Source organism: Eptesicus fuscus, chromosome 4 (genome assembly GCF_027574615.1).
Source record: "Eptesicus fuscus isolate TK198812 chromosome 4, DD_ASM_mEF_20220401, whole genome shotgun sequence".
In the NCBI taxonomy this organism is placed as follows: domain Eukaryota; kingdom Metazoa; phylum Chordata; class Mammalia; order Chiroptera; family Vespertilionidae; genus Eptesicus; species Eptesicus fuscus.
In genome coordinates, this window is record NC_072476.1 from 79377124 (window position 1) to 79403124 (window position 26001).

The 26001-nt window shown below is 34.4% G+C and overlaps 1 protein-coding gene across 1 annotated transcript in view; it reads left to right on the forward strand.

Annotated features, from left to right (window-relative positions):
* ADAMTS6 (ADAM metallopeptidase with thrombospondin type 1 motif 6) overlaps positions 1–26001 on the forward strand; it is a 206406-nt gene that overhangs the window by 154978 nt on the left and 25427 nt on the right. Inside the window, exon 20 of the mRNA XM_008161866.3 lies at positions 16449–16578. Coding sequence (XP_008160088.1) covers positions 16449–16578 — 130 coding nt within the window. The remainder of the gene's footprint in view (positions 1–16448; positions 16579–26001) is intronic.

Here is a 26001-nt window from a genome sequence, read left to right on the forward strand (position 1 = left end):
TGGTAAGTGGATCTCAAAGTGTGGTCCCTAGACCAGCAGCATCAACATCACTTGAGAATTTATTAGAAATGCTAATTTGAGGACCCTATCTCAAACCCACTGAATAGAAACTGTCTGGATGGAGCACAGCAATCTATGTTTTAGCAAACCTTCCAGGTGCTTCTGATGCTTGGTCAAGTTTGAGAACCACTGGTCTTGGTTGACAGAGAAATTTAAAACCTAGCACTCTAGACACATAGAATCCACATGCTCATCATTGAAGTCTGTGCATCTCTCTAGACTCTTTTGCACCTACAACAATGTCTGGCACATATTAGGCACTCAATAAATATTTGTAGATGAGTGAATGAACAAAAGGAATTATTTTGGCAATTATATATTTGTTCTAGTTCTTTCCAGTGTGGAAAATGAGAGCTTAGAATTGCTGTTTTTCTCCTGAGGTGAGGCTAAATATTGCCACAAAGACACAATATAATTTTGATTAGCATGGATAAGTAAAACCAAGCTCCTCTCTTATGTTTTCTTTACTCTGAATAGGTGGGAAATATTTCCTTTGATATAGAATACGAATATCAATTATTGGAGTTATTCTCCTTCCACATACCCCCACTTTAAACCCCCAAGTTCTTTAAGTACAGGAAGCATATGGTTGAGGAAATCTTTTGAGACTTGGAAATATTGATCAAAGAGGGAACCAGTTATCTGCTTGGTAGTAGTAAATGGAACTTCATCTATTGTTAAGGAATCTTCCAGGAAAAAGTCAGTTCTACCTATTCTTTACTAAGTAACTAAGGATGAATACTAAAGTTAGTTCTCAATTGGTAAACTTTTCTCTAGTCTTTCCAGGGTGGTGTTAGGTGTCTTGAGGCTGTCAATTTTTTTTTTAAATGGAAAAAGAGAAAACAAGATCTCAAAGAACTTTCTATTGCAATCTTACAAGACTTCTCAATGTTCTTACCTATTGCTAACCTGCATGTTTTATTAATGGCAAGACCTTTGGACTTGGTGTTTGAGAGCAATACTGATAGTTTTTTCTTGTGAGATCTTTTAAGATAAGAAGTTTTGAGACTGTTTTTCTGTTGCTTAGCAGACCCAATGACAAATCTAATGCTTCAGGAAACAATGCTGGTGATTAAGTCCAAGTAATGGTCTTTTCTCTGAGTCAGTGATGAAACACTTCCTTAGCCTGCATAAAAACATTGACATGCTATGGGGTATTGTCTTCAGGATAAATGTGATTTTTAAGATACAGTTGTAACTCTTCCTCTGAGTGAAACCCAAGCCCATGAATTAAAACTTGGCTATTTTCTGAACCACTGTTACTTCGAATAGAGTTTTTGGTTTTTTATTTCTTATCCAAACTATTGAATGCCCTATAGTTTATCTGACTCCCAAATTTATATACCACCATTGTACTCATGATTAATGTGTCAATTGATAAAGGTTAGCTGGGCAGTAAGAATTGTATTATTTTAAAATACAAAGATTTAGGAGTGTTTTTTATCTACTAGTAATTTATGCCAGTATGCCTTTGCACTCTGACTTCTAAAGGTTCAAATAACAAATACTATACATTCATCCTTTCATTTTAGTCATACATATTCCATTTTTACTAATGTTTGGCTAGATATGGGGTTCTCAGATTTTAGTGTGCATCAACATTACCTAGGGTTTGTTCAAACAAGATTGCTAGGTTCTGCCTCCAGGTTCTGATTTGGTGGGTCTGGCATAGATTCCAAGAATTTGCATTTCTGACAAGTTTCCAGTGATGCTGCTGCTACTGGTTCAGAAACCAAACTTTGAGAACATTGGGTTAGACACATAGGTTTCATAAAGCTAATGTCTATTAACACAAAGTGATAAATCTTTAGGTAATAATCCATATTATAGTTGTAATCCACATTACAACTAGTCTTGTTATGATAAATGGTTCTACAATTGAGCTCTGTAATAATAAATGCAATTTTATAGTTTGAAAAACATTTTCTGGTGCCCTGTTTCCTTTGATCATTCTTGGCAGCACCATGAGGTAGACATTGATATTATTATTTCTATTTTGTAGGTAAAACTCAAGTGAAGTAACTTGCTGAAATTAGGACTTAGAAATTGAGTCTCTGGTGATTTTTAAAATGTAGCATTTTTTTTTTCATAATAAAAATGGTCTTTACCTTGAACAGAGCTTTTTCACTAGTTGGCAACCTCAACAGAGCCACATGCTGTATCCCCATTTATAAAAATAGCTTCTTCACTAAGCTTGAAATTTCATTGTTTCAAATGCTTTCCCTAAAGCAATGGATCTCAACTGTAGCTACACATTGGAATTACTAGAGAACTTTAAACAATTCTGTGTTTGGGCATCACCCTTAAAGATTCTGATTTAATTCCTTAGGAGTGTGGCCTGGGCATCAGATTTTTAAAAGCTCCCTATGTAATCCTAATGCACCAACTAAGGTTGAGAAGTACTGCCTTTGAGGTTCACTGAAAGTTTATTTATTTTTCAAATGATTTACATTCAGATTCAGATACCTCTGGAACCATTACTAACTCACATCTCTGTTATTAATTGGCTACTAGTTGACTATAGTGGTTAATGAGATTTGGGTACAAGTATTTGGAATGGGAAAGTATAGAGAATCATCAGAGAAGGGAATGAAAAAGGTGGCAGGATGCCAATTAATTTCATAATTTGTTTGTGTGGGCATTGGCCTTGGACATGCATTTGGAAAGCTTTTTTATAGTTCAGCTTATTTGCATGCCTTATTTTACCTGATGGGTCACTTATAAGCCTCTAGTTAATGCTTTTAAAATACACTAAAATTGTGCTAAATATCACTTCTTGGCCTTTTAGCTACTATCAAGTGAAACTGTGCTAAACAGATTTTGAAAGCTCTTTCTTCTAATTTCAAGTTTTGTGGTTCTTAGGGAGCTAAAATGTGTAAGTGGATATATATTCAACTTTAATTTAGATCCACAAGTTAGAATATAAGATGCATATGACCCCTGTTTTAACTCAATATTTATGAAAACTAATAAGAAACTTATTTTCTCTTTGTGACTTATAGTTCTAATCAGAAAAATTCTTCTATTGTTTTAGGACATTGCTTTTTTAATTTTTTATTTTTTATTTTTTTTGATAGGGGATGAATCTTTTTAAAATGCAGCAGTATTAATGATAATTTTCTATCTTTCTGAATGTACTCTCACTTCACACTATTCAAATCATTTCCTTGTAACCACACTACCTCTTTAACCCCTTCTCTTATTTAATATAGCCCTTAGGCTTAAAGCAAAACCTCCCAAAAGCCAACTAACTAAGAGTCGATGCTGTACTTGTTGCATTTAACTTTGCACCTCTTCTGCCACTAAAGAAACCTTAAGGATACTTCCTTTGTGGTGCAAAGAAAGGACAGAAATACATATTCATTTTGTATGTAGTAGTTTTAAATTTATACTCAAAATATATACAATCTTTGTCCTGCAATTCACTTTATTGACACTTCTGATTACTTTTCCCAAATTGTTTTTTTTCTAGGGTTTTCTTTCTTCCTCTTTGTGTAGAAGTACAAAAATTGTATACCAAAGAACTCATTTTGAAAACTGAAAAACACACAAACGCATGGAGGCTGAATAACATGCTACTAAACAATGAATGGGTTAACAAGATCAAGGAAGAAAAAGATACCTTGAGACAAATGAAAAGGAAAACACAATGACCCAAAATCTGTGGGACACAGTGAAAGAGTTCTGAGAGGAAATTCAGAGTAATACAGGCCTACCTCAAGAAACAAGAAAAATCTCAATATAATCTTATACCTAACGAAACTAGAAAAATAACAACAAACAAACCAAAAGTGACTAAAAGGAAGGGTATAATAAAGGTCAGAGCAGAAATAAATAAAATAGAGTCTAAAATAAATACAAAAGATCAATGAAATCAAGAGCTGGTCCTTTGAAAAGATAAACAAGATGGATAAACCTTTAATCGGACTCATCAAGAAAAAAAGAGGACACAAATAAATAAAATCAGAAATGAATAAAAAGTGACAACTGACACCACAGAAATACAAAGATTTATAAGAAAATACTGTGAACAACTATATGCTAACAAATAAGACAATTTGGAAGAAATGGATAAGTTTCCTGAAACGTACAATTTTTCAAGACTGAATCAAGAAGAAACAGAAAATCTGAACAGACTACTACTAATGAAATTGAATCAGTAATTACAAAAACTCTCAACAAACATAAGTCTTGGCCTAAATGTCTTCACAGGTGAATTTTACCAAACATATAAAGGAGAATTAATATCTATAATTTTCAAACTATTAAAAAATTGAAGACAAGAGAAGACTCCTAAGCTCATTTTATGAGGCCAGCATCACCCTGATTCCAAAACCAGACAAAGACATTACAAAAAAGGAACATTATAGGCCAATATTCCTGATGAAGATAGATGCAAAAATCCTCAACAATATATTAGCAAACTGGATCCAGCAATACATTAAAAAGATCATATACTATGATGAAGTGGGATTTATTCCTGGGATGAAAGTTTGGTTCAATGTCTGAAAATCAGTTAAAATGATACACCATATAAACAAAGTGAAGGATAAAAATTACATGATCATATCAATAGATGCATGAAAAGCATTTGACAAAATCTAGCATTCATTTATGGTAAAAACTGTCAGCAAAGTGGGAAAAGATGGAACATACCTCAACATAATAAAGACCGTATATGACAAACCCACAGCCAACATCATACTCAGTGAGAAAAAGCTAAAAGCATTTCCCTTAAGATCAGGAAAAAGACAAGGATGTTCACTTTCACCACTTTTATTCAACATAGTTTTAGCCACATCAATCAGACAAGAAGTAGAAATAAAAGGCATCCAAATTGGAAAGGAGGAAGTAAAACTGTTATTATTTGTAGATGACATGATACTATATATAGAGAGAACCTTAAAGTTCCACCATAAAACTACTAGAAGTGATAAATAAATTTAGTAAAGTAGCAGGATAAAAAATTAATATTCATAAATTAGTTGCATTTTACACACCAATAACGAACTATCAGAAAGAGAAATTAAGAAAACAATCCCATGTAAAAATGCATCAAAAAGAATAAAATATCCAATAATAAATTTAGCCAAGGAGATAAGAGATCTGGACTTGGAAAATTGTAAGACACTGAAGAAAGAAATTGAAGATATAAATAAATGGAAGCATATACCATGCTCATGGATAAGAAGAATTAACATTTAAAAATGTTTATGCTACCCAAAGCGATCTATAGTTTCAATTCAATCCCTGTCAAAACACCAATGGCATTTTTCATAGAACTAAAACAAGTAACTCAAAATTTATATGGAATCACAAAAGACCCCAAAATAGCTACAGCAAATCTTGAGAAAGAACATAGTTGGAAGTATCATGCTACCTGATATCAAACTATACTACATAACTATGTAATCAAAACAGCATGTTGCTGGCATGAAAACAGACACGTGGATCAATGAACAGAATAGAGAGCCCAGAAATAAACCCACACCTATATGGTCAATTAATATATGACAAAGGAGGCAAGAATTTACAGTGGGGTAAAAACAGTTTCTTCAATAAATGGTGTTGGGAAAATTGGACAGATACATGCAAAAAAAAAAAAATGAAACTAGGCCACTTTCTTATATCACATATAAGAATAAACTCAAAAATGAATTAAAGACTTAAATGTAAGATCTAAAACTATAAAATTCCTAGAAGAAAACATAGGCATAAACCCTAACATTGCTTTTAGTGATTTTTTAAGGATATATCTCCTTGGGCAAGGGAAACAAGAAAAAACAAACAAATGGGACTATATCAAACCAAAAAATTTTTGCACAGTACAGGAAAACATGAATAAAACTAAAAGATAGCCTACTAATTTGGAGACAATATTCACCAATGATACATCCAACAATATCCAAAATTTATAAAGAACTCATACAAGAAAAAAAAACACACGAAAAAGAACTCATACAAGCTAACACCAAAAAACAACAACACCCAAACAGTCCAATTAAAAAGTGGACAGAGGACCTGAATAGACATTTCTCCAAAGAGGACATACAGATGGCCAATAGTTATATGAAAAGATGCTATAATAATCATTAGCTGTCACTAATCACCAAATTAAAACAATAATAAGATATCCTCTCAGACCTGTCAGAATGGCTATCATGCCCTAGCCATTTTGGCTCAGTGGATAGAGCACCCACCTGTGGACCAAAGGGTCCCGAGTTCAATTCCGGGAAAGGGCACGTACCTTAGTTGCAGGCTCCTCCCTGGCCCAGGCCCTGGTCAGGGCTCATGCAGGAGGCAACTGATCAATGTGTTTCTTTCACATTGATGTTTCTCTCTGTCTTTCCGTCTTCCACTCTCCCTAAAAATCAATGAAAAAATATCCTCGGGTGAGGATTAACAACAACAAAAAAGAATGGCTATCATCAATAAATCAACAGACAACAAATATTGGCGAGAATGTGGAGGAAAGGGAACCCTCCTGCACTTGTTGGTAGGATTGCAAATTGATGCAAAAACTATGGAAAAAGTATAGATGTTCCTAAAAATATTAAAAATAGAGCTACTTTATAACCCAGCAAGTCTACTTTTGGGTATTTACCTGAAGAAATCCAGAACAGTAATTAAAAAAGATATATGCATTCTTATGTTCATTGCAGCATTATTTACATTAGTCAAGATATGGAAGCAACCTAAGTATCCATCAATAATTAGATAAAGATATGGTATATATACAATGGAATATAACTTGGCCATAAAAAAGGATGAAATCTTGCCATTTGTGACAACATGGTTGAACCTAGAGGGTATTACGCTAAGTGAAATAAGTCAGACAGAGAAAGACAAATACCATCTGATTTCCCTAAAATATGGAATTTAAAGAGCAAAATAAATGAACAAACAAAACAGAAGCAGTCTCATAAATACAGAGAACAAGCTGACGGTTGGCTATATAGAAGGGGGTTTAGGGGGTTGAGTGAAAAAGGTAAAGGGATTAAGTATTGGGGCTATAAAGTACAGCCAGCATAGGGAATATAGTCAATAATATTGTATAGTGCCAGGTGGGGTACTAGACTTATTGGGGGCTCACTTTGTAAATTATATAAATGTCTACCCACTAATATAAAGTAATATCGAATGGCAACTGTAATTGAAAAATTTTAAAAACCATCTCAATTTGGTCAGGTTTCTACTGACAAACAGGCATCTCTCTGCTAAACATTTGTTGCTGGACAGCTAAGGCAAAAAGAAATGTTACATCTGTGCTTAGATTGAGGAGGAGGAAGAAGGAGACAGGTTTATTTTTAGAGGCATTTGTTTTAGGTTTATTTTTTTTAAATGTTTTAGCTTTTAAAATTTTATTTAAATTATTTTTTATTTTTCAATTACAGCTATACACTCCAGTGATTAGACGTATTTAACTTACTCAATGATCATCCTGCTACATCTTCTACCTGCCTGGCACCATACATAGTTATTAGAATATTATTGACTATATTTCCTCTGCTGTACTTTCTATCCTCATGATTATTCTGTAACAACCAATTTGATTTTGTTTGAAGATAAAGATTTTTTTTATATATACATACCATGGGTTATTCAAGAATGTTTCTGATCAGTTGTCATTGACCATTTAAAATATTATCATTACTTTTGTATTTAATTAGCCTAATTAATTGTGATGCTTATTTTAAATAAGTGATTTTTCATTTATTATTCTTTTGTTCCCCTGGATATCATCTTAAGCCTTGTATGTGTGTGTATATGTGTGAATTGCATATAAACTTAAAAGATATTCTTTCTGTGTTTCTTCTTTCTAAGTAAGACATATTGTGTGTGGGGTTTTTTTTAAGACATATTCTTTTTATTTTACTATTTGTGATTTCACCTGATTCATCAGTATTCTCATAAATATTGGAACTGGTCTTTACTTTTTCAGATTTTTAAGATGCTTCACATAGTTTTACAACTGCTATTTTGTATTCTTCTGATTTAGGGCCATATTTTTCAAACTGCATCATGGAGCCCCAGGACACTGCAGAATATTGTGCATTTTCAATGCAAACACGGTCACATCAGTTGTATGCCACAGATTACTACTATTAAGTTGTTTGGACCTAACTAATTATTAAGTGAAACTCTTCAGTATTTTTTTCTGCCTTGGTTCTGTAAAAAATTTACTGAGACACTAAGGATGTTGTGAACCAAGAAAGTTTGAGAACTCTTGATTTAGGGTAAAACGAGTGTCATTAATGTTGAGTAAAATGAGTGTCGTTAAAGTTGGATAAAAATTAGTCACCTCACTTCGGTAGACATTGAATTTCATTTCATAAGAGGAAAAAAAGCATATAATTTGCTTTTTCGGGGTCCTGGTGGTGGTCAGAGTTTAAAAATCAGATTCTTTTAGTTAAGGAACTAGAGGTCTTAAATAATATCCTTCAGATCTGTATTAAGTATTTCTGCTGATGTGCTTTCTTGAATATGTTTCCTTTCTTTGTCTCTGTTAGTTCAGTTTAAGAGTTTAAGATTGGTGGGTGATTTAAATAAAAAAGAAGAAAGAGAAAGTAAATTATATATTTAAAAGAGCCCCTGATAGCAAATTATTTTCTGCAATTTACTACCTAATGAATTTATGTAATAATCTACACTATCCATTTATTAAATAACATGTTTTTTCCAATGATTTTTTAATGAATCTATCATGCAGATTACCACAGCCCCTTTAAAATGTTGGCTATTTCTACATTGTTTTTATGGAAACATTATAAGTTCATGTTATATAGTTTATTGTTCTCAAGAATGATACAACACAAACATAATGTACACTTAAAAGTATCGCTAAGTGTACTTCTAAAAATAACACATTTAAACATTTTTTTTAAAAAAAGCCATTATTATTAAAAAATATAGAATGCAACCTTTAGGCCATTATTAGTATCTGCCTGAAAGGGTACAGCTCTCAGAGTACCAGATAAAACAGAGGCAAAGGCTTTTCCTTTTCATGGTCGTCCTTTTAATTTCTTTGCTAGTTCTAAGTACCTAACCTATTTACCATCACTAAAAGTGGCCAATTCACTATTAGTGGATAAAAGAATGTGCTTCAAACAAAGAAGGGTTTTGAGACTTGATTTTTACAAACATAATAACAATAATAATGACTAACACTTGTCAGCTTATAAAAGACATCTATAATGTGACTTTGACTGGAACTCAAAGTGGAGGATCCCAAGTGAAGCAGACGGAGGAAAGCCAATCCAATTGTTTTTGAAGATTCAAAATAGACTTGATTGAAATTAAGTGTTAAAGACATAAAAACGTTGAATTCTATAATTAAGTTTGCTTCTCTTTGATTTAGGAATTACCATCCGAAAGTTACTTTCAGTGTCAAGTAAAAGATAACAGGTGGAAATTTTAGTTTGGATAATTAAAAGCCCTTTACTTATCATCATTACCCCCTTAGAAAAAAAATCATTATGTAATTAGTTTTTAAGAAAAAAAATCCCTATCACAGTTATTTTCATGTGAGGTTTTATAATATACCATTGTTTGAAGCTATGAGGGTTCTTTTACATTTGATTCCTGTATATTCTAAATGTAAGCACAAAACCTATTTAATAATACAAGTCCTTTGTAAAAAGTGACTTGAATTTGCAGGGAATAAAGACTTGCATTCAGCTTCATTTATTATTTCCTATTATTTTTTTGGTCTTTGAAAAAGAAAGTTTTTGTAAGACTGGACAATAGTCTGTCATTGCATTGATGGTGGCATTCCCCTGTTTACTCTCTCCTACCATCCCCTTCTTTCCAGTTGTTTTCAGCGTTGAGAAGGACGAAGACCCTTTAACATAGGGGATTAGTTGTACCAGGCATTATCTCAGGGCATCTGTGAACATCACAGCTCCTAAAAGCATACCCTCTTGTAGCCATCAATTACACCAGGCTCGGTTCTCAGGCAGCGTGCCCTGGAGAGGAGTAACTCCTCTGGGCACACTCATGCTCTTGGCTGCTTCACACTTCTGGGAGTTAATATGCTTGTTCACTTATTTGTCCATAATCATTATTTCTATTTTTATTTTTCCTTAAGCATATGGCTTTCCCTACATAATACACTTTTTAAAAAATTCATTGACTTCTCCTGGGTATTTTCTATGTAACTTAAGCTTTCTAACTTCTCGTAAAAAGTCTTACATATGAACATTGCACCTGATAACCTGACATTTTTTTTACTGTTTACCCTGCATATTGTGGCTTGCATTTTCTCTTGATGTTAAGATTTATAACTGAAGGCAAGAAATCTCTGCTAATCTAAAACATTTCCCGTTTTCTTTCCTCTTTCATCTCATTTCTGTTGCTTTAGAGATTATATTTTTTCCTAATGTGACTAGGGCCTAGATACATATTCACTCACTGAAAAACTTGGGTAAGACTGAAACCAAAGTTTAAGTTCATTCCTATTGTATTAATGATGTATGTGTCACAGATCACGTTTCACTTGACAAAATTTTTGTCCAAAATATCATTTTTAACAACCATAACATAGGTACCTTTACAAGTTATTATGCATAAAATACTTTTGGAAAAAAAGAAAGCCTTTTATAATGGTAAGCATCATCATCCCAATTTTATAGAACCTTATGATATTACTATACCCATTTTTTTTTACTTGAGCAAAATGAGTTTATTTTAAAAGCTATATATAACTTGTAAGAGAAATCAGACAGCAATAAAACAAAATTAAATAAAAAATATTAGACCTGAATGGGCATTTTTTAAAAAAAATTTTTTTTAGATACGGTGACTTCCATAATTATGGTACTTGCCTAATCTTTTCTCCTCATTTTAATGTCATCTCATTGAGGTCAAGACTGTCTCACTTATTTTCCCCCTTATGATAAGGAATAAACCATGCCTTAGACATGGTAGGAATCCAGTGAGTTAAATTAAGCTAGACACTTGCCATGGAAAAGATTACTGTTCATATATAATGAGTAGTAGGAATTCCCTCCAGGGATAGTATGATTTCAAATAAATGCAGTATATGTGTGCTCCACCCTACCTTACCATCAGTAAACACAGTTGGTTCTAGAAAAATACAGTATTTTTAGAACTGCATTTTTCTTTTCTTAATCCTGTTCCCGCAGGACACCTAGTTTTGCTAGGACAGAAGGGAAGACACTAAAAAGGCAGAGAAAGAAAGCCTTTGAACGATAAAAACTAGCAGGAGGCTCTTCAGAAGCAGGAAGCATATGGGTGGAGCTGATTGGTACCCTGGATGCCAGCTGTTAGATCCAAGGCAGATGGGCTTTGCTCTGCCCTGAAAATGCTTGTGTCTGGCCAATAATCACACAGCACAACAGCCAGATTCCAGCAGTGAAAGGCAGAGGAGAGAGACTTTTTTTGTGTGGCATTTGTTGCTCTTTGAATGATATCTGCCCTGAAGACTTAGATTTCGTTCATATTGCTAGCCATATGCTCTGTATACTGTGGTTATATAGTGTTGTCTTGGTTGCTAGCTACTTTGGGTGTTGTGGTTAAGCAAATTGTTGCCTTAGCCACCAACCACATTTTTAGTCTAAACTCTGACTTATTAACTTCTCTCCCCACCACTTCCTCTTCAGAAAACTGCTATGATATGATGTGCTATGCCTCTAGGTTAAATTATCTAGATGTTGGTTAGTCCATTCATCCCAAGGATGCACGTAAAGCTCTCTTTTACTCCCTTACTGACTCACTCATATGTGGTTATTGACTGTTCACTTACCAGCCCATTCAATGGTCAAGGACTGAAATCTGGGTCTTATGAGTAGATCTGAGAAGACCCAGAAGATCTTTCTCCTGCCCTTAACCTTCCCTACCTCATTCTTGGTTTAACACAGTCACTCTTTCTAGTAAAATTCAAGTGGTAATTTCTGTGTATTGAGTACCCTCTTTCCACTTTTAAAATGGCAAACTGCCCTGAAAAAAGCAACATATTGCTAAAATTATTACACATGAATTTATAAAATTAAGAGAGAGAGAGAGAAATGGGACACGAGCACATGAAGCAGCTTACAAGGGGAGTAGAAAAGGGACTGAAATGGAGGTGAGAAATGAAGAGGAGCTGTAGTCTCTGAAATGCTCACTTGGGATTGGCCCTAGGGCTGTAGCGGTAAGCAAAAATCCTGTGCTTCCCGGGAACCATCACATAAACCTAGCGCAAGTACAGCAGGTGAAGGAGTTCATCCCGGACTCAGTTGTTTCAAAATATTAAAGCCATTTCTTGATGTGTAGCTCAGAACAGTGATTCAAGTTGAGTACTTCTTTCTCCCATTAGACAAGAGAACCTTGGATGGACAAATGGATCATCTGTAACTTTTAGCTATTGGCAGAAAGGTAAATATAAGATCTGACAAATTTAAATTTTCAGTCTAAAAGTAAAGCTTATGTTTCCATATTAAGAGCCATCATATTTGATTCTTTAAATATAAGTGAAGTAAAAGTCTCTACATAAGATATACCCATTTTAGAGATCTTAAAGTATTGCTAATGTATGCCTTGTATTGCTAATGGCATTTTTGTACTTAAATTTTACAATATGAAACCATTAATTTTTTAAGCATAAAAGAGGGACTGCATTTAACAAAAGAATAGGTACAGAGTTTACATGCTAGTACCACTAGGTATTTAAGGATAAATATAATTAGTGCAGTTTAAAATTTGACTAATTAAATTCTGCAGAACATCTGAATATCTCGAGGGAATATGGACACTAAAAGCCACTAGAATTTTGTTTTCAATTAGGCGTATATTGACTGGTCATGTGGACATTTTATGCTATATGTCTTCAGATTTAAAAGCATAGTGACTTTGTGTAACTGGATGTAATTATTCCCAACAGGGTTTAAATAAACGTCTTAGCAATGTTTTACAGATTACTTTAAAAGAAACTGTGTACAAGAGGCTTGGTAATATAAAGATTCTAAACTCAATCATTTCTCTTGTTGACTTAGTTTATATTATTTCCAGTTGATCTGTATTTTCTACTTTCTAAAGTTAAATACTGAATTTTTCTTAATCCAAAAGTATGTGATTAAAAATCTGTCCAATTAGGTACATTGGTTTAGAAAGTTATCATGTTGCTATTCACTTAACAAGAAAAAAAATTCTGTAAACTCACCAAGTGTGAGGGTAAAAGTTGGAAGGAGACTTCTGTGCTGTTGGAGGAAGATAGTTCATTGTTGTGGAAATATTTGGAATAGATTACTAGTATAGTCCATTCTTGGCTGTGAAATACCACACTGTCTAATATAACATTTTAGAAGAAAATTAATAAAAGATGAATGTGAAGAAAAATGCGTCCTCATACAATATGGAGTAATTTCAGCTGTTTATTCAAGGACTTTAATTTTTGCTTTATAAAAAATAGTATTCTAAAATTATGGAACTGAAATGCACCTCAAAATTCCCTAATTCTTAGTTTTTAAGAAGTCAGAGGGGCATGACCAAAATTAAAATTAAGTCAATTTGTAATTCTTAGCACTTAGTCAAGTATCTCATAAGAAGCACGGGGCCTTATATTAATAACTATTCTGTGTGAATGAACGAATGAATGAATAACCTGCTAAACATATAACTGGCATTTTTGGTTTATGTACTACATAACTTTAAACTAATTACTGGATCCCACCAGAAACTATTTTATGCTTAATTTTTTTCCAAAAGTATTTTACGCAAAATAGCCTTACAAAGAAAGGTCCACAACAAAGATACGAAATTGTAGATAATTTTTATTTTGTTCTTTCTGGTTTTGTACATTTTTCAAATTTTTAACAAAAAATGTAATATAGCTAACTATTTTCAAGATACATGGCTAAAATCTATCTTAAAATGAAATACAAATTGCACCTCTCATAGCTAATATCTCATCTGTGATATAAATTACAGAGGCCTTGCTTTTACATTAAAGCCTACTTTAAAAATTAATGTAATTGTAGCCAAACAACATGTCTAGGATTAACTTAAAGGAAGTAGACTTTTATCTTAACCTGAAGAAACTGAATTAATGTTACTGCCATGGATACAGAGCAACGTCACTTCCATTTTGTAGTATTCTTTTCTGAAAACCAAGCAAGATACTAAGTTGAATGCCAACTTTCTTCTTGCAAGTATAATAACATTGTTTTTATTATTAAACATTTATAAATGTTGGGTAAAAATGTTATTCTGGGTATAATCATGTTTGAATGACTGAACTAAAGAGCCATGCTAACCAATAAAAATAACCCCTTGCTCTCCCTGATAGGAACTTGAACCCGGATGTATGGATATTCTGAGCCACTGTAGCAGTTGGTAGTTGAATCCTGTGACTAATGGTAGAGATTTTTGTCTAGGTAGATCACATAGACCTAGATATCTGCCCACTGGAATGACATAGCAGGGAGATATCTGATGAATATTGTGAAACATCTGTGAATGGATCACAGCTATGCCTGGATGTGAATCATTCTTCCCTCAAAAATCTAAAGTTTAATAGTGAAAAAATTCCAAACGGTTATCCCATAAACTGAGATGTTTGGCCTATTTTAGGAGTTGGGAGGGAATGAATACAACACATACTCTAAGACAGTGGTTGGCAAACCGCGGCTCTTGAGCCACATGCGGCTCTTTGGCCCCTTGAGTGTGGCTCTTCCACAAAATACCACGTGCGGGCGCGCACATACAGTGCGATTGAAACTTCGTGGCCCAAGTGCAGAAGTCGGTTTTCGGCCTGGGCCAGTCTATTTTGAAGAAGTGGCGTTAGAATACTCAAGGGGCCAAAGAGCCGCATGTGGCTCGGGAGCCGCTGTTTGCTGACCACTACTCTAAGACATTTGTCAGTAAGTCATTTGGCTGTGTTTTAAACCTTTAAATTTAGGAGAGCCTAAAAACTTGTTGAAGGTCATCAGTGAGAGTCTTGGGTCACTGCAAGCAATAAAATATACCTTCTTCAATTGATCGCCACCAGAGACTATAGCACTTAACAGTTTTCCTGATCGGGATTTCTTATCTTTAAATTCAACTTGGTTAAAAGTGTGCAAAACATGATGGAGGCACTCCCACCTCACAAATCCATGACTCTTAAGGGACCTTGTGGGGAGCATTTGGTGTGCAGCTCTTTCGGTGACAGTTTTCTTTACTGAATGATCCTATTTCACATTGATTTTCCTAATTGGGTATTAAACTCTTTTCTTTAGGCTACTACTAAAAGTAATAGAAATAAAGCAAAACTGGAGGTTTGTGTGAGGCTAGCTAGGTGTGAAGCTGTGATTTCCTAGGTACTGCTCATGCTCCTTTTACAACTCTTTCTGGGGAATGTGGCCTACCTGGTTATTGAGACAGGGTGGTGAGTAGGGGGATAGCTTAGTCTGCTTTTGTTCCAATTCCAGGAGCAACCTGCTACCTCTATATCAGCTGAAATATTTGTCTTGTCATTTGACCTTTTCTCTGACATTTTGATATACTTATTTTTGCTTCTTCTGATTCTTCTCTTTGAGCCTGCATAAAGTCTATTGACCAGGGATGTTCACAAATAACAGTGTGTTTGTGTGTGTCTTTGTACTTGGTGACATGTGAGCAAGTTGTGGTGGATGTCTTTGCCAATAAATAACAATCATACTTGGAATTTTACATATTTTATAATGAGAATGTTTTAGCTGTGGCAAACATTTATAAGAGTTTTTAAGAATGAGATAAGTATTTTGTAAGTTCAGATTTTGTGGACTATGTATATATCTGTTTGACAATGGTATAATCAATGGGGCCAACTCCATTAAAGTAGATTAATGGGTTGTAGTCCAAAAGTTCTCTGCAATCTTTAAATTCTAGACTTTGTGGGCTGTTCAAAAAACAGATCTATATATGCAAGAAAATAATGAAATGTGTGAATGTGATGTGCTCCTAACAAAGACTAAATTAATTGGATTTGTCCTACAAAATATCGAAACGTAAATGCATCCCTATTGTTTTGTTTTAAAATAGATATACAACCATTGTTTTGCATTGAAATAGATATTCACACATTTTATCTGATGATATTTGGGGAAAATGAAGATTTTTTTTTCTTTTTTTAAGGAAAGCATGAAGAAGATTATACACATGGGAATACTAATTATTTAAAATCACCAATAGTTTCTTTTCTGAACTTGAAAACAGTTATGTTACTAAACATGAGAACAATAATTTTGCCTAAATATGCAGTATAATGACCAGGACTTCTCTCCCTTTTTAGAGAAGCAGTCAAGTGCTTTTGGAACAGAAAAGGCAGCAGCGATCCAGTGAGGTTGATTCCTCACCGAGGAAAGCTGTGCATACCTAACTTATTGGAAGGTAAACTACTCTTCAATTAATTATGTCCTCCTTTTCTCAAGGTGTCCAAAGACAGGAGGTGGTCTGCAAAAGACTGGATGACAGCTCTATTGTCCAGAACAATTACTGTGACCCTGACACTAAGCCACCTGAAAAGCGAAGAGCCTGCAATATTGAGCCCTGCTCACCTGAGTAAGTAAAAGAAGTGAGAATTATTTTCTCCAAGTGCAAAAAGAAAAACATTGGATGTTCACATTTGGAAACATATACTCATATTATGTGATTACATTAAACAGAGAAAAGGGGATAAAACATCACAGCGGGTAGAATTTTGATGAGCCTTTCAATGAGCAAAGATGCCTATTTACGCACAGTATTCAGTTAACTCCTCTAAAGCAGGAACTTCAGTAGGTTGATCCTGGCACAGTGCTGGAAATGATCATATTTCATCAATTGCTAAAGCACACATCTTTTCATATTTTAACATCTCTGACATTAGGATTTATCTTGCAACTGATTGTGTCTTACAATAATAATCATTTTTTTCATAATTTTTAAAAAATATATTTTTATTGATTTCAGAGAGGAAGGGAGAGGGAGAGAAAGAGATAGAAACATCAATTATGAGAGAGAATCATCGATCAGCTGCCTCCTGCACGCCCCCTACTGGGAATCAAGCCTGTAACCCAGGCATATGCCCTTGACCGGAATCGAACCTGGGACCCTTCAGTCCGCAGGCCGACACTCTATCCACTGAGCCAAGCCGGCTAGGGCTATTTTTTTCTTTCTTAATGGTACATAAAATAGTGGCATCTGAGATTCAATAAAATATAGTAAATAAAATGTGCAGTTCAATATTTTCCAGGTATTTATTCTAAAGGTCTAAAGACTTTGCACATGGTTTTAAAAATATTCTGCATCGGAATATCAGTGCTTTAATTTCTGGCCCAGTTTTAAGTTCTGTCATCCTAGGCATCCTGTCTTTGGAGTATTGGGCACAGAGGTGTACTTCAGCCTCTTTCTGCTGATTGATGTAGCAATTATAGCTCACTGTAAAGGGAGGCACAAGGAGAGAACCATTCATCTTAACGATGACTTTTAAAGAATTAAAACTTAGAAATATGAGTCCTCCTGTTAGTGAGCCACATTTTATAATATCTAAGAACACAAAGGTTTCTTGTTTGAGCAAAAGGCAGTGACTGTGTGAAAAAAAGACAAGGATTCTGAGTTGATCATGCAAATACTGATCTTCATAGGGATTTTGCTTGTTTGACAACTGCAAGACAAAGCCTGTGTGAATGGCACTGCATTCTTGTTGCAGAGTAACCATTGTCCTCCTGGTTAACTAATTACTCCAACTTGAACTTGATAAAGAAAAAGAGAGTAAGCAAATGAATTTATATGACCCAGGACCTAAGTAATTTCTTTTTTTAGAAATGATTACAATTAGTTACAAAAACATGGGACTTACAATGAATAAGGAATTCAGGTCCCATTACAGTTAAAGCAAGATGTATTTCTCAATATTTGTTTCAAAGCAGTAATGCCTTATGAACTTGCATTATCCAAACTCAATATTTGCCTGAATATTTGATATTCACTACAACTCATCTCTTGAAACTGTTCAGGGCAGTGGCTACCAAATAAGGACACAGGGACTCTAGAGTGATAGAAGTTTTTATTTTAAGAATTTAAAATTTTTATGTCTCTTCTTTATGAAATGTGATCACTGTAGTTTATTCCTTAACACCCAGACATAGGAAAATATATAAATATGACCTATGATATGTATTGTAAAGACAAGATATTTAATTGTGGTTTTTTTTTTTTTTTCACTTTCCCTCTCTTTTGCCAATTACAAGTTTATCTCGAGCAGAAAAACTATATAAAACAAAATGATGCTCAAAAACCTTGGGCTAAATTTTGAAGTTTTCAGTAATTTCAACATATTTTCATATAATTATGAGTCTCAACCCATCAACTTAATTCCCTGACACTCAGGATTTTAAGTATTATGTTTGGCATTTGATCAGCCATTTAAGGCATCTGAGTGGGTCTGGTCACACCTGTTCTATTTTGGCCTCAGCTTTTTTATTTGTTAAAGCTTAAATGCTATTCAAACGTCCTTGGAGATTTCAGTGGTTGGTCATTCCATCCCATGTATTTTAGGCTTGGCTATTACATGAGGGTGTGTGTGTGTAACACTTTAAGGATAATTGGCATATTTGAATTAATATACATAATTAAAATTAGATTTTCTCTTTTTGAATTCTTTTTTTAAATTTAATAAATCTTTATTGTTCAGATTATTACAGTTGTTCCTCTTTTTTCCCCCCATAGCTCCCCTCCACCCGGTTCCCATCCCACCCTCTGCCCTTACCTCCCCCCCACTGTCCTCATCCATAGGTGTACGATTTTTGTCCAGTCTCTTCCCGCATCCCCCACACCCCTTTCCTCCTGAGAGTTGTCAGTCAACTCCCTTTTTATGCCCCTGATTCTATTATATTCACCAGTTTATTCTGTTCATCAGATTTTTAATTCACTTCATTTTTGGGTTCACTTGTTGATAGATATGTATTTGTTGTTCATAATTTTTATCTTTACCTTTTTCTTCTTCTTCCTCTTCTTAAAGAATACCTTTCAGCATTTCATATAATACTGGTTTGGTGTTGATGAACTCCTTTAGCTTTTTCTTATCTGTGAAGCTCTTTAGCTGACCTTCAATTCTGAATGTCAGCTTGGCTGGGTAGAGTACTCTTGGTTGTAGGTTCTTGCTATTCATCACTTTGACTATTTCTTGCCACTCCTGTCTGGCCTGCATAGTTTCTGTTGAGAAATTAGCTGACAATTGTATGGGTGCTCCCTTGTAGGTAATTAACTGTTTTTCTCTTGCTGCTTTTAATATTCTCTCTTTGTCTTTTGCTCTTGGCATTTTAATTATGATGTGTCTTGATGTGGTCCTCTTTGGATTCCTTTTGTTTGGGGTTCTGTGCGCTTCCTGGACTTGTAAGTCTATTTCTTTCACCAGGTGGGGGAAGTTTTCAGTCATTATTTCTTCAAATAGCTTTTCAGTATCTTGCTCTCTCTCTTCTTCTGGCACCCCCATAATTCTCATGTTGGTATGCTTGAAGTTGTCCCAGAGGCTTCTTACACTATCTTCAAATTTTTGGATTCTTTTTTCTTTTTGCTTTTCCAGTTGAGTGTTTTTTGCTTCTTTGTATTTCAAATCTTTGACTTGATTCTTGCATTCTTCTAGTTTGCTGTTGGGTCTCTGTATAATATTTTTTATTTCAGTCAGTGTATGTTTAATTTCTAGTTGGTCCTTTTCCATATCCTTGAGGGTCTCTCTCATATCCTCGAGGGTCTTGCTAAATTTATAGGCCTTTTCTAGGAAATTCTTGAAAAACCTTATAACTGTGGTTTTGAACTCTATCTCCAGTCATTTGCTTTCCTCCATTTCTTTCATTTGTGATCTGTTTCTTTGTCTCTGCATTTTCACTTGTAGGGTAGCTTTGTGTGCTAGGTGTCCTATATGGGCCAGTGGCTCGGCCTCCCCAGTTACCTGAGGTGGACACTCTTGGTGCACCCCTTTGTGGACTGTGTGTACAGCCTTGTTGTAGTTAAGTCTTGATTGTTGTTGGTATCTCTGGGAGGAATTGACCTCCAGGCCAATTGGCTGTGAGGATCAGCTGTGTCTACGCTGGGAGACAGCCTTATTCGACTAGATTTGCAAAATTGCAAAAGCCTCTGTGCTCAGCTTGCATGGGGCAGAGTTCTCTTTTTGAATTCTGAAAAAGTTATTTATTAACTTTAAAATTTGAAGGTGAGAGGATGGGATTTGAAAAAGAAAGGTAAAGAGGATATGAGAAAAAGAAAATTTAGGCTGACAGTTTTTTTGGGGGGGAAAGAACTAAAGAACACCTAAAATATTACTCTTTGTTGGTTCATTTTTTCTTAGTTTCTTTTAAATTTGTTCTTTATTCCTTTGAATTCAGATTGTGAAAAAAACCCTATTAAGTCTTCAGAATGGTTGTTGTATGTGATTCCCAGTAGACATTGGTATTATAGAGATAAAAATCATAGGAAGACTATTGAATTCAGTAAGACTTTTTTTAAAAAATTTTTTAAAATATTTTTTTGTTGATTTTAGAGAGGAAGGGAAAGGGAGAAGAAGCTAGAAACATCAATGATTGAGAGAGAATCATTGATTGGCATGAATCCTTCATGCCCCACACTGGGGATTGAGCCTGCAACCTGGGCATGTGCCCTGACCAAAACTTGAACCATGACCTGCTGGTTCATATTGGTCGATGCTCAACCACTGAGCCATGCCACGCCAGCTGGGCTGAATTCAGTAAGACTTTAAATAAGTGTAGAAGAAAGGAGATAGGTGTTTTGTTTTTTCAGATGATGTGATAATTGTATTTGTTTTTTTAAATACAGATTAAAACAAAGATTTTAAAATGCAGATAAGTTAAAAAAATTAAAAACACCTATAATACTTATAATACCACTGTTAATACTTTGATGTATATATTTTATGACTTTTTTCTATGTCTGCATAGGCATGTGTATATAACAAAATGTATAATAATATTTATTATACTTTATAGCTAGTTCTCAACATTATTTTGAACATTAGATATCTTCTACTAAATATTTAGTAGATATGTCATTGTTTATTTAAATTAGCTTCCCACTATCAAACAATTTTGGTTGTGTCCTAGCTTTTAATCCTTTACAAAACCATAGCATTAAGCATTTTTGCTACTAAAACTTTGCTCTCTGTAAGAATGCCCTTATGCTACATGCATAATAATAGAATTTCTGGTTCAAATGGAAATATAATTTAGTCCTTTAGACACATTGTCAAATTGCTCTCTAGAAAAAAACATAGGAATGTATACTCCCATTAACAGTATATAAGAATGTCATTTCCCTAAACTGAACAACCCTGGATATTATTACTTTAATACTTATCTTTGACTATTTTATAGGGAAAAAAGCCTTGATATCTAACTGCTGTTCTATTTAGTATATCAGATTGCTGATGAGGCTGAAATTAAAAAAAATTATGACCAGTGGCCATTACTTCTTTTTTGCTTTTTCTCTTCATGGCCTATCCCATTTTCCTATTGAAGTGTTATCATTTTGTTACTGATTTGTATGAGCTCTTAATGTATTAAGGATATTCACTCTTTTATCTGTGCTCCAAATAATTTTCCTAGTTTGTCATACGTTTTCCATATTATTTATAGTGTTATGATCTATTTTTATTTATGAGTTTTAAAATATTATATGGAAAAACTCCCCAAAATTTATTTCTTTCATTAATATAATGTTTAGGAAGGCCTTATCCAGTCTAAGATACTTTCAAATTTATTTAATGTACACTTTGATCTATCTAAAATATATTTTTCTACTTTGAGGAAAGGATCCTCATTTATCTTCACATATTATTGTTTTTTTCAATACCATTAATTTAAAATCCTAAATAGTATTTTTCTAATAAAAAACTATCTTTTCAAATAATGAAATATTTTAAATGTCTTTAAGTCACATTAGAGAGTTTATAAGTAGAGTATTGAAAAATAGAAGGCTGTAAGATTTGTTGTATAAAGAAAATGCAGGGGACTAGAAAGACTAGGTATAAGAGACATTGGTAGAGAAAGATTTTGAAGGGCCAGAGAAAGCTTTGCTGGGAAAAATTAATGTGCTCAGAGCAGCAATTCTTTTATAAGAAAGAGTATAGTAATGAAGATGGTGAGGTGGCATGGGACAGGAGGAAACAAGAATTCTAGAGACATTGAGTGAAAAATGGTAGAATTCATGACAAAGGTTGAAATAATTGGAAAAGGGAAAAGGAGGAGTTGATATTAAAGATATGATTGATGGTAAGCATGACTGATTGAAACTCCACCTAAAATCGGAAGTAATGCTGAGTTGGAATCCGGAGAGAAAGGCCAAGAGTTCAGTTTTGACCATGTTGTCTTTTAATAGCAAGAATATTTCTATAAATGACCTCATGTGAAGAATCCTTATATACTGAATCTTATTCCAGTATGAAACTGTGGTTTTTAAATTGAGAAAATCAGGAAGGTGAAAACAGTGGAGTGCTATACATTGTGGAAATACTGTGACCAAGCATTAGAAGACAGTTTAACCCTTTGCACTCGCTTGCTTTTTTCTCGAGCTGCTACCGATGCTAACCGTGTCGAGTCACACTTGACATCTGAGTGCAAAAGGTTAAAAAAAAAAAGAAAAAAAAGAAGAAGACAGTTTTTACATAAGTCAGTGTGGAAGGCACGGTGCTTTGGGCAAAATGGTTCATTTTCTAAGGATAATCTAATTGGGCGAATTCATATAAAAATAATTATAGTACAAGACAAAATATGCAAAGTGCAATTAGAGAGTTATAAGCAAAAGTGCTAAAGGATTCTGTGGCTGGGGAGAGATTTTTACCAAGGGCCTAGGCTTAATTTAATGGTATCTTTTATGGTAGAACTTTCAACAATTATTTGACTCATTGTGCCTCACCCATAGACAATTATAATTGGTTAAGTTTAGAAAAAGATTCATCAGAGTCCTCTATAAAACTCCGAAATTTAAGACCTGGGAAGAATTATAGAAATCATGTAGGCCAACTCCCATCATTTTACAGATGAGGGTAGCTGATCTCTAGTGATGTTTTTCGCATTATACCAGGCATCACCAACTTTCTAAGTTACAAATCACACGTCTGCTGGCATTTTAATACTTCTACTTTTGTTTCATCAACATATTCTCAATTGCCACAGTTTCAGAGATGTTTATTACATTGATTTTTTTTTTTTTTTTAGAAAAATGGTTAGGGCATAGAGGCTACTGCTTAATATTAGACTCATTTGCCAATTAGCTGAGGAAAGAGCAATTTTTCTTTTTTTTTTCTTTTTTACCAACTTTTTGTTTTGAAAATTGTTCTAAAAACTATTTTAAGCCGAAACCGGTTTGGCTCAGTGGATAGAGCGTCGGCCTGGGGACTCAAGGGTCCCAGGTTCGATTCCGGTCAAGGGCATGTACCTTGGTTGCGGGCACATCCCCAGTAGGAGGTGTGCAGGAGGCAGCTGATCTGATGTTTCTCTCTCATCGATGTTTCTAACTCTCTATCCCTCTCTCTTCCTCTCTGTAAAAAATCAATAAAATTATATATTTTTTAAAAACAAACTATTTTAAAACCTAGGAAAGTTTTACTATTTACAAGTAGTTAATAGGTTACATACTTGAACCTCTCTGAGTAAAGATGTTACGGTCAAATTCTGAAGATTCTTTTTCATTTTGCTATGTGGTATTTATAAAAAGTTTTGATAACCAGACCCTTGACTCTTGGATAAAGGTTGGAAAATCTCAATACGCATTTCAACCTCTCAATCTCTTTCACTCATAATCCAAATATCTAATATAAATTTATTTTTATGTGCTCTGCCATTTCCCTTTAAGTTAAAAAAGCAAAAATAATATTCTGATTTTATGATGAGTTCTTTCTTCTAAACTATTCTGGTTAACCAAAGTTGGGGAAAAGTTTTTTCTAGTGTCTCTCTTATTTCCTCCTCCCATTAATATTATTATTTGACCTATTAGTGTACAGATACTGCAAATCAAATTACATAGGCTACACCAAGCACTTTTATTCCAGACACTCAAATATGAATCCACGAATTGTTAGTGTCTGATGGATCTGAGGGTGCTTGTGAGGATGAAGACAGTTTGAACAACGTGTCTTCAGCCCAGAGAGAAACAGCTCCGGTATTGTTCAGGCTATAACGATTCAGCCAGTGACATTCCCAGAGAGAACTTTTGTGTTTAGATTGTTACCACCGAATCTAGAGGAGGAAAAGAAGAAGTAGGGGGAATGTCATCAGAGGGTCAAATACATGGAGAATGCAGGTGAAGAAAGCTGTCTGTCTTCAACTGGACAGGTGGGTGGAGAAACTGAAACAGTAGATGTAGTGGTAAAGTTGCAAAACTATGTAAATATTTGGAGTGTGATTTAATCCTTCAGAGAGACATGGGGAGGGATGATTTTCTGAGCAATAAAGATGCAACAGGAATTGACTATGACGCCTGAAATCAGAGTTACAGTCAGAAGGGAAATGGGGAGGGTGGTTTATACTTTTACTTTCGTACATTCCAAGTTAAATGCTGGAGTGACACATCTCAGCTAAGAGATGGTTGGCAATAAAAGAGAGGATAAAGAATAAAAAGGCGGAGGTGGCCCTGACCTCGTGCAACAAAGAACAGCAACACCCCCTGAATCACTGCTGTTATTCTGGGCACCTGTGTTTAATTTGAGGGCCTCCATCCCTCGTACATTATGAGACCTAATGAGATCATGGCTGGAGGTGGTATGACTGAACATTTTGTGGCTGAGTATACACATTTCTGTTTTATCCCCTAATCTTGGTGATGAAATCACTGTTGCAAATTGAATCAGAGTTTCACTATGGCTGGCATGCAAGTTATTATTCTCAGTACACATTTTCCTCTTTACCAAAAATGGTACTAACATCTTGGGATCATGTTCATCTGTGGAAAACAAAACAGAAAGAAGATGAAAACCACTTTAAATCTTCTCTGGAAAATGACTTAGAAAAAAAGGTTAATGTCAGATTTTTAAAATTCAAGATTAAATTATTATTCTTTAAATCAATTTTAGGTTGAAAATTTTTAGATTTTGACAATAAGCTGAGAAACTGTTTAATTATGATACCCCTAAATGCTGGTTTCCCTCTATAAGTAAAGATAATTCAAATAATAATAAGCAAAGGACATTGTGGCATATTTGGCTAAATGCAGGGTCAAATTTAGGCTGCTAGTACTCTGACTTCACTAAGGAACCATCTTCCACACATAAAACTGGCACAATGAGCTAAGGTTGCTGAAATAGTAAGCAATTTGTTCTTAAGCGTTCAGACTTTTCTCTCTGGGTAGTTGCCCACCCAAAAGCATGAGCATATCCATTGATAGTTGCATGATTTATAGTCATGCATTGAAGAAAATGTCTTGTGACCTCATGCTTGTGACCAAGATTCTACTATTTAGCTGTATTAAAAGTGAAATTAAGTGGAAATAGCAACTGATGGGGAATCAAGTCCTAGTTCCATCATTGTTCTTTTCATGACTTTGGAGAACCATTTTCCTAACACGTGGTTTTATGTTCTTCTTCCCTAAAACAAAGCACGATGCCTTGAACACAGTAGACATTCATCATACATTTATTAAATTAAATACAACAATATGTCAGCCAGGACTCTGGTTAGAAATAATACAACTTCAATTTCAGCTAGCTTTAGCACACAAGAGGGTTTGCTGGTTTATAGGACAAGTCTCAGGGAACTATAGGAATGGACCTAGCTTGAGGCATGGCTAGAATCAAGAGCGCGCACACCATTAGGACTCTAGCTCCTCTGCATTCCTTCAAACCAGCTAATTCCACTTTAAGGCCACCTGCAGCTCTTACCTTTGTGACCAGAAAGGAAAGGGGTCCCTTTTGCTCTAGTTGAAATATAAAAATCCTAAAGCCAAATTGTCATTTGTCTGATTTGCATCATGATTCACACCCCTTATACCAATTAATGT